The sequence below is a fragment of the Aptenodytes patagonicus genome, chromosome 18 (assembly GCF_965638725.1).
Source record: "Aptenodytes patagonicus chromosome 18, bAptPat1.pri.cur, whole genome shotgun sequence".
Taxonomy (NCBI): domain Eukaryota; kingdom Metazoa; phylum Chordata; class Aves; order Sphenisciformes; family Spheniscidae; genus Aptenodytes; species Aptenodytes patagonicus.
This window is the reverse complement of record NC_134966.1, coordinates 1,118,626-1,134,767: the sequence shown is the minus strand read 5'-3', so window position 1 is coordinate 1,134,767 and position 16,142 is coordinate 1,118,626. Positions and strand designations below refer to the sequence as shown.

General features: G+C 43.9%; 1 protein-coding gene across 13 annotated transcripts in view; it reads left to right on the top strand.

Moving 5' to 3' along the window:
- The window catches only part of EXD3 (exonuclease 3'-5' domain containing 3), a 298,686-nt gene that overhangs the window by 57,555 nt on the left and 224,989 nt on the right, over positions 1-16,142 (top strand). For all 13 annotated transcript variants that reach the window (XM_076355652.1, XM_076355651.1, XM_076355658.1 and 10 more), the window contains one exon: positions 12,027-12,141. In XM_076355652.1, coding sequence (XP_076211767.1) covers positions 12,105-12,141 — 37 coding nt within the window. In that variant the 5' untranslated portion in view covers positions 12,027-12,104. The remainder of the gene's footprint in view (positions 1-12,026; positions 12,142-16,142) is intronic.

Below are 16,142 nucleotides of genomic sequence, written 5' to 3'. Positions count from 1 at the left end.
CAGACCCTGCAATTTCTGGTAGGCATCTGCAAAGTCAAAGAGTGGAGAGCTTTGCAGGAGAGCAGTACAGGGTGAGATCTCTCTCCAGCGGTTACTTTGATCAAGTGTGGACTTGTGTGTACATAATGCTTAATAAGAGAGGTACTTCATGGCATTGTGGCAAAGCAGTGCAGAGGCACACTATCTTGATATAGCTAACTTGCTGCCCTGTGAACAAGTGAATTAGATTATAACATCCCAGAGCAGACATGGCATTTCATGTTGAAATGAAAAGGGAAATAATCCCAATCTTTCCAGTGGTTGCCCACAGCTTTGCTGTTTCACTTTGAATTTGTTGCCAGTTGTTCAGATGCCAAATCATTTGGCAGACATAAATCAGATATTCCTGCCCATGCCTAAAGGAGAATAATATGTTGGTTCTAACATTTGTATTATTTTATGGGTTGATTCATCATTACTTAAAGGTCTTTCAAAAGGTGGTTAAAACTATGCATAAACTGTAGTACTTTCTGAAAAATTAGACCATGATTATTGCAACTATAACTGCAACTAATAAATCACACTGAGAAAAACACATGCCTTTCAGGTTAATAATATTGTTTTATGGATGCGTAACAGTCCAAAAGCTGCCTAATACAGCATTTTTCTCAACAACTTCTGAAGATAATGGTAGAGACTTCTGTAACTATTGAGATCTCCTGATCCGAGTAGACAGTTTCACAGTGACTGCATGGCGCTGCTCAAAACGCTTCTGATAATTAATCTAAGCCTTTGAACTTGGGTACTCTGTTCCCCTGAGACAGTCTCACCCATTTGTTGGGTGGTGATGCAGAAGGAGGCTGGAAGGTAAAGCCCTTGCTTGTTTATCATCATGAGAACCAAAGGGCAAGGAGAAGGTTATTCAAGACCCATCTTCCAGTCATATGGAAAAACCTGGCTCACTACCCAGGAGTTTCAGGAGTGGTTTCTTGGTGCCGGCCTTCCAGGAGTGCTGCGAGGAGAACAGAACACCAGCTTCAACACTCTCCTTGTTTTGGACGATATTGTCTCCCACAAACTTGGATTACAAACCAATGTCCCATGTGAAAGCCGTTTATGCCACCAAAGATGTCCTTGTTAATCCTGTTGATGGCTTAGTCACTGCATTCAAAGCCTGCTTTCTGAGGAAGGCCTTCCCTAAGCTTATTCGGGAGATAAAGGGTGAGGAATAGTTCTCCCCGAAGGAGTTTTGAAAGCAGTTTATTATCAGGCATGGTGTAGATAACACTGATATGGCTTGGGAAGAGATCAAAATTCAGCACACAGTGTGTGGTGAATAATGTGACTCAGCTTTGTTCTGACTTACAGGATTTGACGTTATCCCTGCGCTCCAGGAGGATGTTGTTTCTCGTGCTGTGGGTACAAGCATGAGGAAGCCTACAAGGAGAACGTGGTGGAGTTATTAGCTTCATGCTCTAAAAGCTTGACAAAGACTTAATTGATGAGCAGCCTTAATTGACCTTGATGACATCTGGTGATGACAGCGAAAATGAAACTTGTTCAGAAAGAAACAGTGCGAACCCTTACCCTGAAGGATTGATATGGGGGTGTCAGTCCCTTAGGTGTCAACAGGTGAAATTGTTCAGGACAGAGGTCTTCTCAGAGAGTGGGCAAACAAGGCCACCAGTGCATTGTAAGACTTGATCTTATATTATAAAGAGATATACTGGTCAAAGTCTCAAGCTAGTAATTGGTCATCCCTTAATTTATATTTCAAGTAGTAGTCAGGATCTTCAGCCACAGCAAAGCCCGTGTCTCCTCCAGCTTTTCAGTCATTACCAGATGTTGGCAGTTGATCTCTGATTGCTGCAGCTCCTGTCTCTCCATCCTCTGTGTCATCCAGTGTTCCTGCCTCCTTGCAGCATCTAACAAAGAGGATATTCCCTGAAGGAGATGGGAGGACCCATAGGTAATGATGTGGGTAAAAGACAAACAGAAATAAGAGGCAAAACTTACCAAAACAGGTAGCTTCTTGTTGTTGACAAGGTGTATCAGATCTCAGGTGAGAAAAAACTGAAGAAAATCTAGGTCAAGTCTGATAAGATAACCTGGAATTTAAAATGCCAATAGCTTGTGGGACTCCTGAATTCTGAAAATGTTGACAAGGCGTAATAGCAGTGCCTTTGGGAGACAGAAAAGGAGCTTGCCCATAAACTTGAGTGTTGCCTGAAACCTGTGCAAGCTGCAGAGCTGCTGGCTCCGCTCCAGGTGTGGGCAGCCTGTTAGTAACTCCGGTCGAGTATGGAAGATGAGGAGCTGCAGACAGTTGGATCTGCGGGATTTGCTAACAACAGGGATAACAGAGGAAATGTTGATGTGAGAGGAAATCCTTGGATTATTCTGCTTTGATTCTAGTAGTGTTTGGATGTGGTCTGGAGTGAAAGTAATCAAGGAGAAATCAACACGGCAGAGTTTAAGCTCCTTTGAGTGAATAGAAAGGGAGATTAGCAAGGGAAGCAGATCAAGATGGAGAAAATTTACTGGATTGCTGAAATTACTCATCCATCCTGTAAAGGCTTATGTGTTTAGTGTTGTGTCTATAGCTAGAGCTATTAAAGCAAAGCCCTTAGGAGAAGGAAAGCTTCAACTTAAAAAAAAAAAAAGTCCTTTTGTCAAAGACAAACTTTCCTCCCTGCCTCCCTCCTCCTGTAAATGCCATGATTCTTAAAATTATATCTGTTTTTTCTGGGAGTTTGCTTCAGCATCTGTCAGTCAGGAAGTGATTGTTTTTACTGCACTTTTACCAACATAATTGCACTTCCAAAGCTTTGTAGTGTAGATGTGGCTGAAGAGTCTCTCCTAGTGATCCCTTAGGAGCAACCCCCAAAGTGAAGTATTCGGCAGGAGGTAAGAGTTCAGATCATGTTCCTACATGCGTCGATGATCTGTGTGTGTTAGTGCTCTGACTCATGTCTGCTGGCCAAACAGCTGCAATAATTTAGGAGATGACTGTCCCCCAGTGTTTATTAGTGCTGCAAAAGGAATGTGTCCTTGTATCTCAGTTTCTCTAGCTCAGAGCCCAGCAGTTTTGCACAAATACTTTCACCCGCTGTTCACATTAACATGCCAAAATTGAGAGCTGAGGCATCGGGCATGCAGACTTCCAGCCAGCTGTGCTGTCTCCTGGCAGAACAAGGTGGGACAAACGGCTGGCGAGAGCAGTGTCTTCAGCTGCCACAGCTACGTTTGCCAGAGCCTGTCCATCAAAGCCTTTTAGAAGCATCAGACTCTGGAGGATGGTTAATGCATTTTAGAAAAAGAAAATGAATAAGTTTATGCAAGATGATAAAGCAATCCAGGAGAAAACGTTCGAACACTGTCTGTCACAGAGCACTGAACAGATGTTAATAATGCTGGGTTCATTGCTTAACAGTGGTGCCTAAGCTTGAAATCAAATGCTGGGAAGCAGACAAAGTGCCTGAAGAAGTCAAAATGAAACAGCCCTGGCTCTGTTTTGGGAAGTAGTGAAGTCACATATTGAGTCCCCAGTGGTGGTGCGCTTACAGTGTTAACACAAGGCTATTCTAGGATTGGAAAAAAGAAAGCAAAGTAAGCTCTTTTTTAATTTGAGAGAAAGCTCAAGAGATACTGAATTGTCAGCATTTAAAGTAACTACTCTATCTCCTAGTAAGAGGGATTTACATGTTACTATTACAGTCGTCTTGATTATTTAGTCCCCTGGCTTTTTAAAGTTTTTCAATTTTTTTTCTATTATAGTGGTTTTCAGTAGTGGCCAACAAATTGGAAATAAATTTGTAAAGTGTGTGCACCCTGACCTGTTTTTCTGTTTGCTGAGAACTTTTTTTTTTTACACTTTGATTCTGGTTGAAATTCTGCATTGCATGTTTCCAAAGCTTCCTTAGTTGTTTTTTTTTTAAGGTGCTGGTTTGGAGGTAGAATGATCCTTTGGGATTCTTTCTACTGAAGTGGAGATCTTTTAAGTACAACCGGCATGTGTTTGAAATAGCATTTACAAAGTACCCATTTAAGTGTCTATTGAGCCTGCAAGCTGTCTTTTGGTTTTCCCAGCGTATGCTAACTGTCAAGCAGAGCTTGTTCTTCTGGCCTTTCCTTCACAGGAATAAAGAAAAAACAAGAAGCAGAAAATGCAGACAGTAACAAGGCTGAAAATCCATCTCTAAAGTTAACACATCTCAGAAGATGAGGTTTCTGTTTTGCTGTTGCCTTTACACAGAATATTCTCTGTTCTTGGTGTTCATTGTTCCACGGGAATCTTCAAGCGCAACGCAGCAGGGTCAGGATGTGTTGCATTAGTGATTCAGTTAAGCAAACCCCTTTGCTTCTGGTGTCTGCTGAGTACAGAGAGTTTGGGTGTCACTGTTCACGTTCAGACATCTCAGTGTATCCGCGTGCCTTTGTGTGAGACACCATGCGGTGGACACGTTGCAGGATTGGTGCTGGGGTACATGACAAAGGTGTGTGAGATGATGTCTTCCCTTTCCTTCATCGGTGCCAGGTGGCACTGGTGGAGGGGGGTGGCACAGAGCCCCCCTGCCAGGCACAGCTCTGGCTTCCACGCGCTGCTGCTGCTCCTCCTCCTCCACCCCCTGGTCCTCCCGCCCAGTTCAGGGACGTGGAGGGGTCACGGTGCTACAGATGCTGTGTGACAAGCGTGGGGTGGGGACTGTTGAAGGAATTGCGCATCAGAAACGTGGGACTGGAAGGGTTCGGACGGTTCCCTTCCAGGGGTGATAGACTCTCTTATCCCCGGCTGATACCTGAGCAGGAACATTGTGCTTTGGTTTATTGCCCTTTTCATTCTCCAAATTACTGTTGGAGTTTAGGTCACCTCCCTGGTACATACCTTTTCAGAAAGAAGGGAGAGGGTAGATGCTGCATGCAAGGTGCTGGGGGTCGTTGGTAGGTGGAAAGGATGAGAAATACAAGGGGTTTTAGGTAACACCAGAGATAAGAGTGTAGGGTGCCTTCCTTTACGCGGAGTGCTCAGTTACTGGAGCAAACCAAGGGGAGGAAGGGGCATCTGTGATTAGTGTAATATTATGGAAGTATCTGGCCAAACAAATAAGAGGGAAGAAATTTTAAGTTATGAAATGTTCATCTAGAAAAGATGTGGATTACGTTAGCAGGGTATGGCCCTTCCAGCCTGAAACTTCTGTGCATGCCCTGGGCACTGGGTGGGCTTGCAGGGATGGGACAGGTCGGTGGTGGTTTGTCAGCAGAGGGTGCCAGAGACCAACAAACTCGCTCTCTTTCAGCCTCCAAAGGGAAAAGCAGGTGTGAACCGCAGCACTCTGTGTTCTGGAGCCAACTTCCTTTCATGGGGCTGGAGCGCGGTGAGAGAACCACCTCGGACACCAAGAAACACTCTTGAAGCCTTGCCCTGAGTTTCAGCAGTGACTTTAGTTGTGCTAGTTATTTCCAGGGTGAGTTTTCCAAGAGATTGAATGTGATTGAGGCGTAAGGAGTGCGAGATGAGCAGGGAGAGCTTGGTTTGCGGAGTGGTACCCATTCGCGTTGGTGGCAGAATAGGAGGACTTCACACATACTTCAAGAAGGTGGGGGGAAATAAGAAAAGGCAGCGATCAGCAGCTGTAGTCCCACACTGGGATGTGTAGGCAAGTTTGTATCTGTGCGTGCTGTCGGCCTGCAGGAGCCTCTTGGTGGGAGTGGAGATTTGCAGGTGACGAGGGATGTCGTTCTGGGAGCCTTTTAGAAGATGCTTAGAGCCAGCAGTGTGGTGACAGAGGGGGCCGCTGCCAGGCTTTTTTTTTTTCTCTTGGTGCAAGGAGCCGCCTCTTAGATGTTCTGTTGCAGTTACCTTCCAAGAAAGCAGATAGCAAACTGTCTCCCAAATAACCCTGGAGGTTACAGGGATACTTAGGAATCATATGAAGTATTTATTTTGTCCTACCTATCTGTGACTCTTCAGATCTATAAGAAGAAAGGGCAAACGTTATTCTTACCGAATGCCCTGATAGGCAAATACCCCGTGCGTGTGCCTGGGCTGCTTTCCTCTGACTCACACATATGCCTTGAGAGTCATGGTGTCCCTCCAGCGGGAGAGCTTTGGGGCAGAAATCACTGAAGCATCACATTTAAAGGTCTTCCTGGGCTTTAAGAAACTGAAGTCCAAGCTGTGAATTTTTTTTTCTTTTTTTTCCTTCCTTTGGAAAGGAGGACTCGTCTCACTGCAAGAAGTTCTGTTAGATTGTCCCTGCCCGTCCTCTGGAATAACCCTCCTTGCTGTACCGCCGCAAATTGAATGAAGTAGTGTGTCGCTGCATTAACTTCAGTCGGATGCTGCTGGTAAACTGTTTATCCTGGCTGGAAGGGAAGTGGTGAGCCAGCCGTTTGAAGTTGCTGCTTTTATAATGTAGGGTCAACTCTACTGTCAGGAGTAAAACATACAGAAATTAGCTGCTGGCCTGTGATTTGCACAGTCAGCTATAGGTTATGAAAGGCTGGGTGTGAACTTCTTGGTTTCAAATATTGCTCCGCATGGTTGGTACCTGCATACGCCAATTGTTTTATTCTTGGTATCCTGTTGATGCCGATGATGTGCTGGACACTCAGCATGCATGCAGGAAAACATGTTCTCTGGGTACAGGGATTCTCCATGGGTTCAGGTTTTATTTTTGCCCTTGGTGTCACAACAATTTGCTTATTGATGTTAGAAACTTGGACAGGAACTTCCATTAAAAATACATTCTTGTCAAGCTGGCGGGTTTCACCATGCTGAGGGGGATAGCCTTGATAATCCAACAGACTTTGATAGACATCTGTTGATATTTTGTCAGCAGCTGTCAGTTTTAATGTCAGAACTAACGAGGCAGAGGGTGTACGCTAGAAGTGCGTAGCTCTACTGGTTTCTGCGGTATTCGTTCTGTTTTGAGCCTTCAGCGGTTCCAATGAATCTTATGATGATAATAATGGTATGAAATTATTAAATGACTCCCATAAATGATCAAAAATCAATAATCGTTTAATAAAAATTCCATTAAACCGAAGCGGAGAAAGAGGGATCTCCTACTTAGAATGAGTCTAAATAAAATTAATCGATACAGAAGGCGGCTTTTAGCTGCAGGGTCTTGTCCTGGCCTGTTCCCAGTAGCACACTCGAGCGTTGGCTTCTGCTGTGCCGATGTTCCTGCCGGTGCTGTGCAGCCCTGTCCCGACGGGAGCTTGTCAGCCGGCCCGCAGGGTCCGGTGGAGCCCTGCCTGCTTCGGGATGGTGGTGAGGAGCTGAGGCTGCTTGTGGCTCTTTGCACAGATGCAGTGCTGCTGGCAGGCACTAGCTGACAGCTTCTGCTGCCTTTTTTTTTAATTTTCTTTTTTTTTTGCTGGTGTCAGTGCATTTTTTTCTATCTCCTTATCACGGAGAAGTGAAGTTTCTATTTCTGGGTAGTTAAAGATTTATGTGATAAAGGAGACACCTATAAAATAGGTGGAACTGCTGTTTGCATTTCAGCCTGTGGTGTGAAGAGAGCACAGGCCTCTTTGTCACCTTTTTCCACTTTGAAATAACATAGGCTACTGAGATTGCTTGTAAATAGGCTCGGTATGTAGCTAATATGTGACATACTGAAGTTTGAGATGCCGTAATTCAAGAGTGGAGCAGAGATTTTGGGTGGTGTAGCTTAGCTTGTGCGTTATGAAGAATGAAGTGTTGGGTTTGTGGCTGATGGGAGCCTAAAAGCCAAATCTGACCCCAGGGCTGCTGAATTGGGTTTAAGTACAGGATCCAAAGTCTGTAAAAGTCAATGAAAAGACACCCATGGTCTTCAGATAATGCTTTTGTTAAGACTTCTAGGACTACAGCTCCTTCACCCATGCTCCTAACTCATTTTTTTTCTGCAGAGGGATCCATAATGCTGGATATCTTTTGCTGCGTGTGCCTGTATGTTCTGTAACAATAAAGCAATAAAAGGCAGGTTGCAAAAATGTGATATAGGCTTAAAAATCACAGTATGGAGAAGACTACAAATAAACATTGCTTCCTAGTATTTGTCTTCTTGTTTCTAAAGCTTTAAGTTACTCTCACTTCACATTTTCAAATACTTTTCCATAACCAAGCAGAATAGAAACCTGCTTTTTTGTTTTGGTGACATTTTCTGAGGAGAGATAAGATTTTTTTCTTTTTTTTTTTAATGCAATCTCTTCACCCAGCTGCTGGGCTTTAAGGAAAGCACCAGCTATGGCAGGGCTTGAGATAACAGCACAGGAGCTGACCCCGCAGAGGGTTAACAAACTATCAGGAGAGAGATTTACTGCTTTTATCAGCGTGGCTCCAAAGCTGAGGGTCTCTTGTTTGCTCCAGCCCTGTGATGGCCCTGCTTGAACTGAAATCGCTCAGAAGGAAGCTGGTGGCCTCCAGTTCCCTGTCTGGTGGTGGCTGTGGCCTCAGCTGTTACTGAGGAAGCAGGACCATGAACTCTGTTTACAGAGTCAGGTGAAAAAGCCTCCCCATCCACCTGAATGTTACTTCATCTTTGGGGCAGTTATGAACTGCAGGCAGGGGTGGTGTCAGACATTTACTAGATATTCATCCTGTTTGCTTCAGACTGTGTGCATTATTCAGGATGACTGGGTGCAATCATTAGCTCGTTTTGCTTAAATATGAAACAAAATGCTCCTCTATGTCACTAGTCCCCAAATCAAGAGCTCAACAGTGCCCACACCTGCTCTGGAGAAAAATTGGAAGTCCTTGGAGAAGCAGTTTGGCAGCCCTTTGCAGAAGCCTTTTTCTTTAGCTGTTCCATGCTGGGTTTCTGTATGGGGAATGCTTTGAACCAAGCAGAAGACATCTGTAATAGCAATTACCTTCTAATGTGCCCTTATTCACCACTGTAAACTGATCACAACATCCTGCAGGATTGAAGATGTGGAGTTGCATTCTTCCTCTGGACGCACTTGATTTAGACCTAAGTGGGGCAGACCTAATAGGAAAAAAAACCACAAGCTTGATCCTGACTACCAAAATAGCAGGCAAGGAATGAGAGAATAGTCTTTTTAGTGAAGAAAAATTGAATTACATTTAATATTAATTCCTAAATTACTCTCGTATGAGGTAAAAAAAGCAAGGCTTGAGGGTTTTTAGATAATGTCAAGGTTGAAAGAAGCTTTGAGGAGAAATTGTGACTTTTTTTTACTGTTCAAAAGAATGGAAGTAGTGCCTCAAAGTGTCTTCTGGCAAGAAACTTTCACTTTGGTAAATTATTGGATGTGTCTGATGCCAGTGATGTGAAAAACTACAGAGCGGTGCAGAACAAAACTGAGGCAGGTATTCTGCAGCAGGCAGTGATGCCTGGTAGGGTGAAGAACAGGGAACAGACTGGGGATAGCATGATGGTTTCTCAGGCATTACCCCTCAGTAGTAATGTTTGGCTGTCTTTAACTGTGTACATCCCAAATATAAGGAGTCTTTTAATATACAGTCTTCGAGCATACTACAGAATCGCAGAGTAGTTGAGGTTGGAGGGGACCTCTGGAGATCGCCCACGCCAACCCCATGCTCAGAGCAGGGTCAGTTACGGCAGGTTGCTCAGGACTATGTCCAGTCAGGATGGAGACTCTACAACCTCTCTGGACAGCCTGTTCCAGTGTTTGATCGTTCATACAGTAAAAAAAAAAACAAAAAACCTGTTTTTTTTCCTAATGTTTAAACATGATTTCCTATATTTCAGTTCACGCCCATTGCCTCTTGTCCTGTCACTGGGCACCACCAGCATACAAAAACTGTAGGCAATTAAAGTAACACAGAAAGAATGAGTAAATGATAGATTCAAAATACCAAACTTCAAAGCAGTGGCATTTGATTTTGTTTGAAACTGGTGCTTTGCCTGACACTTTCTGACGTGTTTCTCAATGTGCTGTGGGACAGCAAAGCCGGTATGTTCAGCTGTGGGGTAAAGTAATGATAGAGGGTGGGATTCAGCTGGTTGGATGTAGGTGGCTTCATCTGAGGTTGCCACTGAGACTCTCTAGACAGCCACCAGAGAGAAACGGGTTATTCCATAGATGTCGTCTTGAAGTCATCCCTGTTCGGGTGAGCTCCCTAGAGATCCCTTTGTATCTCCACTGATCAGACAGGGAGCCCAGATGGTCAGGTTAGATGCAGGTGTCTGCATGTGATAGATGGATCCTGCACAAAGTGCCCTTGGAGGGGCTCTGTGTCTCCAGAGCAGCACCGATACTGGGGATCGGTGGGGATCAGTCTTGGAGCTTAATGAGCAAACAGAGGAGATGGTCGTAGGAACAGCAGCTTACACATGGTGGGATGGCTGCCCTCAGACCAGGCTCCTCTGGGGAGAAGACTGCCTTCCCGTGGTGCTGGTGTGTCCAGCAGAGCCCACGGGGCCCTGCTTGTGTCTGTGGGACAGACCTGGCCCTTAGCTGTCCCATGGCCCCATGGCAGCCCCATGCACTAGAGGCTGAGCATGTCTCCCTTGGATCTGCTCTGGAGGCAGCTAGCCCTATCTGGTGTGCTGTTTAAAAGCTGCTCTAGATTTATGAACATGACCCCAGGACGTTGTGATTGAGGGTTTGGTTCCCTGCCCCTCAAGAGTCAGTCCTGCTGGAATTTCTATACGATGTTTGAAAGGGAGTGTAAAAGAAATCTTGTCAGAGTTCTGGGAATCTGCCCAAGCGCGTGTTTGTGTCGGTTACTGTGGTGGGGTCTTGCGGGGCGCAACCTGTAAAGCCATTGCTTGCAAGTGGGGAAATCCTTCTCCTTTGCCGAACTGCTGAGCAGAACCAAATTCTTCAGAGCTCTGGACCATGAATGTGCCATTTCGGTGGGTTTGTGTCCTCTGGCAGATCACGGATGAATTACAACCATTTTTGTTTTCTATGTGACTAATGGGGTAAACTGCGTTTAGGCTAAAATACATTTGTTCCACTTTTTGTGTCTTCGCCTCTGCCCTGCTTTTTGCTTTTTTTTTTTTTGCTAAAGACCTTAAAGAAAGCGAAGGTCCTTTGCTGGTACAACATGTTGAGATTAATTCTGACCCGCTAGATCACATACTACAGCTGCTTGCACTTAGCAGCTTGGCGTGAGATGCTACCAAAGGTGACCTTCATGATGCCTAGTAAGAATATAAAGCTCTTGAATCCCCCTCTGAGTGATGTACACCTAATGCTAAAGGTGGGATAGAAGTTTTCAAAGTTACATATCATCTTTAGAAGAGCAGGAGGCTATTACTCTGAGGACATCCGGATGCACTGCTTGTTCTGTGTAATGTCCCGCTTGATGGTGCCTTACTTATACTGCTGCTAACAAAAAAAAATATACTGATGTATACCTTTAGCCTGTTGTACAGTGACTTAAATCACTTGTTGTTATTGCTAGTCCATTTGTATTTTTCTAAGCATTTGTGTTCCACCAGCACACTCAGAGTGAGTACTCTCGAGGGGGAATTTCCTTCCTGATAAACAATTCTGCAATGTGATTCAGCAGGAAGGATGTGGTGGTGAAGGCACTGGACTGGGATTTGGGAGACATGGGTTCTGTTCCCAACTCTACCACAGTCAAGATGTGATGGGTGGAAGGGCAAGCAAACAAAGAGGAGGAGCTGTTTAGCTACGGCAAAAACATACTTTCACGTGGACTGTTTGTCCAGTTTGGAAGTTAGATAGGTCTGGTTTTTGTTTGGTTAATCAAGTAAACAGTGTTAGAGACTCCTGTTTGTGCAACTGAAATCTGAAAGCTAATCTTGACCTATTCCATTAATCTAGATGTTGTTTTAACTACACGTTGTTTTAACTTGCAAGAAATTTCAGATGCCACTTTTCAGTGTTTCTTGGTTGACTTAATTCACCGATTCACCATTTAGTTCTCTGATCTTCAGGCAATGTACTATGACTTCTACGCTAAGTTGTATATGCACACAGTTTCTCCACTGTCTTGCTTAGATACGAAGGCAACAGACCACACACAAGATATTTCTTTTGTCACACAGGGTGAAGTTCCTACAGTTTGATAGTAACACTACCTTTTTTCTTTTCAGAAGCAAGAGCTTGGGCTACCAACTCTGAGCTGTAGACCACTAAGCTCAGCATCCTGATTTGGTGCCACCTTTGGGAGGATGAATCAGGACAGTGACTCAAGTGATCAGCCCACTGGTGAGTTTTCTGCTTGTCCAAGCGTTTGCCTATCTTCTCCTGTTTGTCCAGCATGATTTGCTTTCCATTCATTTTCCTTAGTGCTATTGGAGGAGAATGCTTCATCATAAATAGAGCAAAACCTGTGAATTCAATGCTAAATTGTGTGCCATGAAGGTTACTGGATCTTTGAGGTTTCCTGGTCCACATCTAGATATCAGCGTCCTTTAAAATTGTATTCCAGGTTGAAACTTCTTATAACAACTGTTTTTATAACTTCTTGCACACACATAGCATTTTCATGTATGTCCCACAAAGTTTCAGTGTTAGGATCCTTGCCGGAGAGATTGAATGGACAGGAATTTATTACTTATTCTGGCTCAGTCCTGCCATAAAGTTCCTCTGCTCTTCCATCCCCATCTTTGGTTATTGGAATTCAGTATCATCTAGTGCTTCTGGCAGTTTCTGCAAAGGAGAAGGGCCTGGGAGGCGCGTAAGCCAGAAGCAGTGCCTGACAGCCTCCCAGGCTCTTGCTCAGCTGTGTGCTTTTTTGGATGTGTAAAGGGGCATTCTTAGTTCTGACGTGAGGGCTATTTTTTGACAGTTTCCATTGTTCCCTACTCTTTGTTAATGGGTGAGGTCTTTTTGTCCGATTCCTTTTTCAGAAATCGAGGCTGTTATGAGAGCTGTCTGCTCACAGGTTTGGGGACGTGTCTTTTGTTGTCAAGAGTCCTGAGAGTTTCTTCCTGCCTTTTTCAGACTCACTCGCGCAAACTCGTCCAGACAATATCTGTCTGAGGGAACTGCTAGGATATCCCCTTGCTGGGATAGCAGGGAAAGTGGTCCTCATAGCCACCACCCTTGTGCCATGCTCTTGCTGTCACAGTCCACTTGGCTGTAGGCAGAGCAGATTGATGAGTTTGGGGTTCTGAACACCTGCCTACACTAAAGATCTTGCTGTTGTCTGTGGGTTTGAATCTGGGAGTTCAAGAATGGAAAATTTTCAGAAAATTCCTGTGGTAACATGGAATATCTATTCTTTAATACTCTGCATGTGTTTTTATTACTGTGAACAGATGATGATTACACGTCAGGATGTCATGCAGATTCATGAATCATCCACAAAAGGACCTAGAGGCTGGGTCTTTGGAAAAAGACATTCAAGGAAAGTCTCCATAACACAAACCATCCTGGGTGCTCATGAGAAATATGTGGATCGCATGGTCAGAATATTCATAGATTGCTCATTGCAGCGTTGTTTTTTGTAGGGGTAATAAATGTTATGCTTTGAGTTTAGATCCACTCTAAAACAGGCACAGGAATGAAGCTGTCAAGAGGGACATATTTCCGATGTACTACTTGTATGGATTTTACACCTTCTGTTGAAGCTTAGTACTGGTTACTCTTGGAGTCAAGATACTGGGTTAAACAGGTCTGATCCACTATGATTTATATCTTGACTGAAGATAGGGATCTTCAAATTTGGACCTCCGTTTGTTCAGCGTCCAGCACCAGCCCTCTGTAGCCACCTAGTAAGTTTTACATTGTCAGTTCATTTCATTATCTAAGCCTTGCTACCACTGTAGCTATACTTAGAGAGGAAGGATATTATAATCTTGTGAAAGATTAAAATATTTTTACTGTAATCCAGCTGGAAGGTAGCACTTTTCTCAGGGTAAGAGACAGCCAAGGTTTTTCCCATTCTGTCCTCCCCTTGTATGCAGGAAGGAAGTGCTGGCAAAGGCCCCCTCAGCTTCCTGTCGACTTCGGAGCGCGTTTCCAGACACAACCTTCTCCACTATCCATCACCCAGCCCAGCCAAACAATCACAGCAGCGCAACGGGAAAAACACACGTCTCGCATAAACACTTTGGAGGCAGCGTGAGCGCAAACCACTGGGGTTCGTGCACAAGCCAGTTTGGTCTGTAGGCTGTGTCTGATAGCAGTTTACTGAGGATTTTCTTCCCTTCCCTTTATAATCAAGTACTTCAGTAATCAAAATTCCCCTTCAGAAGAAGCAGCTTAACAAAGAAAAAAAGGGGAAAAAGAAGGAAAAGGGCTGATGTTTAGTAAAGAAGCTACTGCACTGGCAGGTTGTGGAGCCTTAAGCCAAGGAAATGACTGGGGATGCTCTCTGGTCCAGAGCACCCCAGGGTGATGTGTCTGGCCACAGGGGAAGGAAGTGACTGTTGTCTGGCATGACGGAGGCAGAGGTTTCTGTCAGATCTTCAGGGTAGGGCAGTGATGAGGCAAACGCTATCTGTGATGCCTTAAAGAAGGAGGAAATGAATAAGGTGGAGGCCTCACCTTTAAATTAATCACCTTTGCTGAATATGATTCTGTGCCTCTCTCCAAGAAAAGGCTCAGAACTGAACTGTAATCTTTTTCTTGTATTACTGGTTTTGTTTAAAAGCTGCATTACAATATTTAGATAATATTTTCAGACCTGTCTGCTCTGTAACCTTTTTTTAACCATTCCTTAAAACAGCTATTTGGTTTTTTTTTTTTCAGTACAGCTTTAGTATTCTCGCCAACTTTGAGCTGGGGATTCCATTTTGGTTCTGATAGCAAAAGCCTGCAAAGATCAGTTGTTAAGAGATGATGAGCAATCACTGAAACACCTCTCAAGATCACTGTATAATCCTGTTGTACTACTGGATATGACAGAATATCAAGAGTCTAACTTGACAGAGAAACAAGTTTGCAATATTTGAGGCTTAATTTTCCTTATACATCTAGCCTGAATGCTTTATGTGTAAGGCTGAGCACCTAGGTTAGTCTTTTTGGGTGTGAGCATCCACACAAATAGAGCCCTGTCTGCATTACCATGTTCTCACTCTGCATTTTCCGGTAGGTATTTTGGAAGCCATCCTATTGTTCTTTGGCCTGAGACACTCCAAAGCTACCTCCTAGTAGGTTGTGTCCAACAGCAAGAGGACTGGTTTGTATTTGGGAATGGAAGGAGGGGGATGGAAAGACTACCAACCACCACAGCAATTACACCTGCCCTCCTTGTTTCACATTGATGCTGCCCATGTTGAATTGTACTCTCTGTTTGAGCCCACACCTCTGAGTCAGCTAAGCACATCAGCTTGTAAATTAGTGTGTAAATAAAACACCTCGAAGACTTCTCTGTTTGGTCATTGGAGGGTTTGGGGTAAAATTCAAGTCAGAGTCCAGCTTAATGATAAATTTAAAACTTACCCTGAAATTTCAGCAGTTGCTCATAGTGTAAGAAAATAATATTTTGTGGGGTTGCGTTTTTCTCGAATTAACTGACACTGCAGGATTCCTTCAACCTTTCCTCTGACTTCTCTCTGAAAAAGGCCGCTGTCAGTAATTTCTGCAGCGTGACTTATTTTTGCAGCGTGCCTGGTGTACTCAGAGTCAAAATAGTATTTACTTAAGGCTACGTTTTGGTGACGTTGGGATGAAACTTGAATATGAGTGTAAGCTCTAGAATTAAAGACAGAGTATGTTGTTTTAATGACAAGGTTTTTAGGCTAGAGTTGTGGAAGTAATTGGTGAAGACTTTCCAGAAACAAATTGCATACTACTGAAATCTGGCCACTCTGTCCCCCTACGCATACTGGCCGATGTGGTGGTTTTATTTGTAACACGTCTTTCAGTGCAGTTTATGCTTTTTATACTTTCTTACCATGTAAAAACCAGTGTGTAACTCTTAACTGTCTTGACAAGCAAAAAATCCCCAGCTCCATGCTGGCTACCTGCACAAGCACCTCGTCTGCCCAGCCAGATGTGCCTTTCTGTGGTTATTTAATTCCTTCTCTGTTTCACATTTTTATTGTCCTTTGTCTGGGCTTGCAACAGGCATGGGGTGGGGAGTAAGCTCCTTAAATGCCTTTACCATACTCTGTGGGACAGAAATTATTTCTTATTTAAGGTCTGTACAGAATGCAGTATTATGGAGTCCTCATTTACAATCTGAAGGCATTTCTGAAATGCTAACAATTATTTTTAAATCTACCAGAAATGCACATGAATAACACCAACTGAAAAAA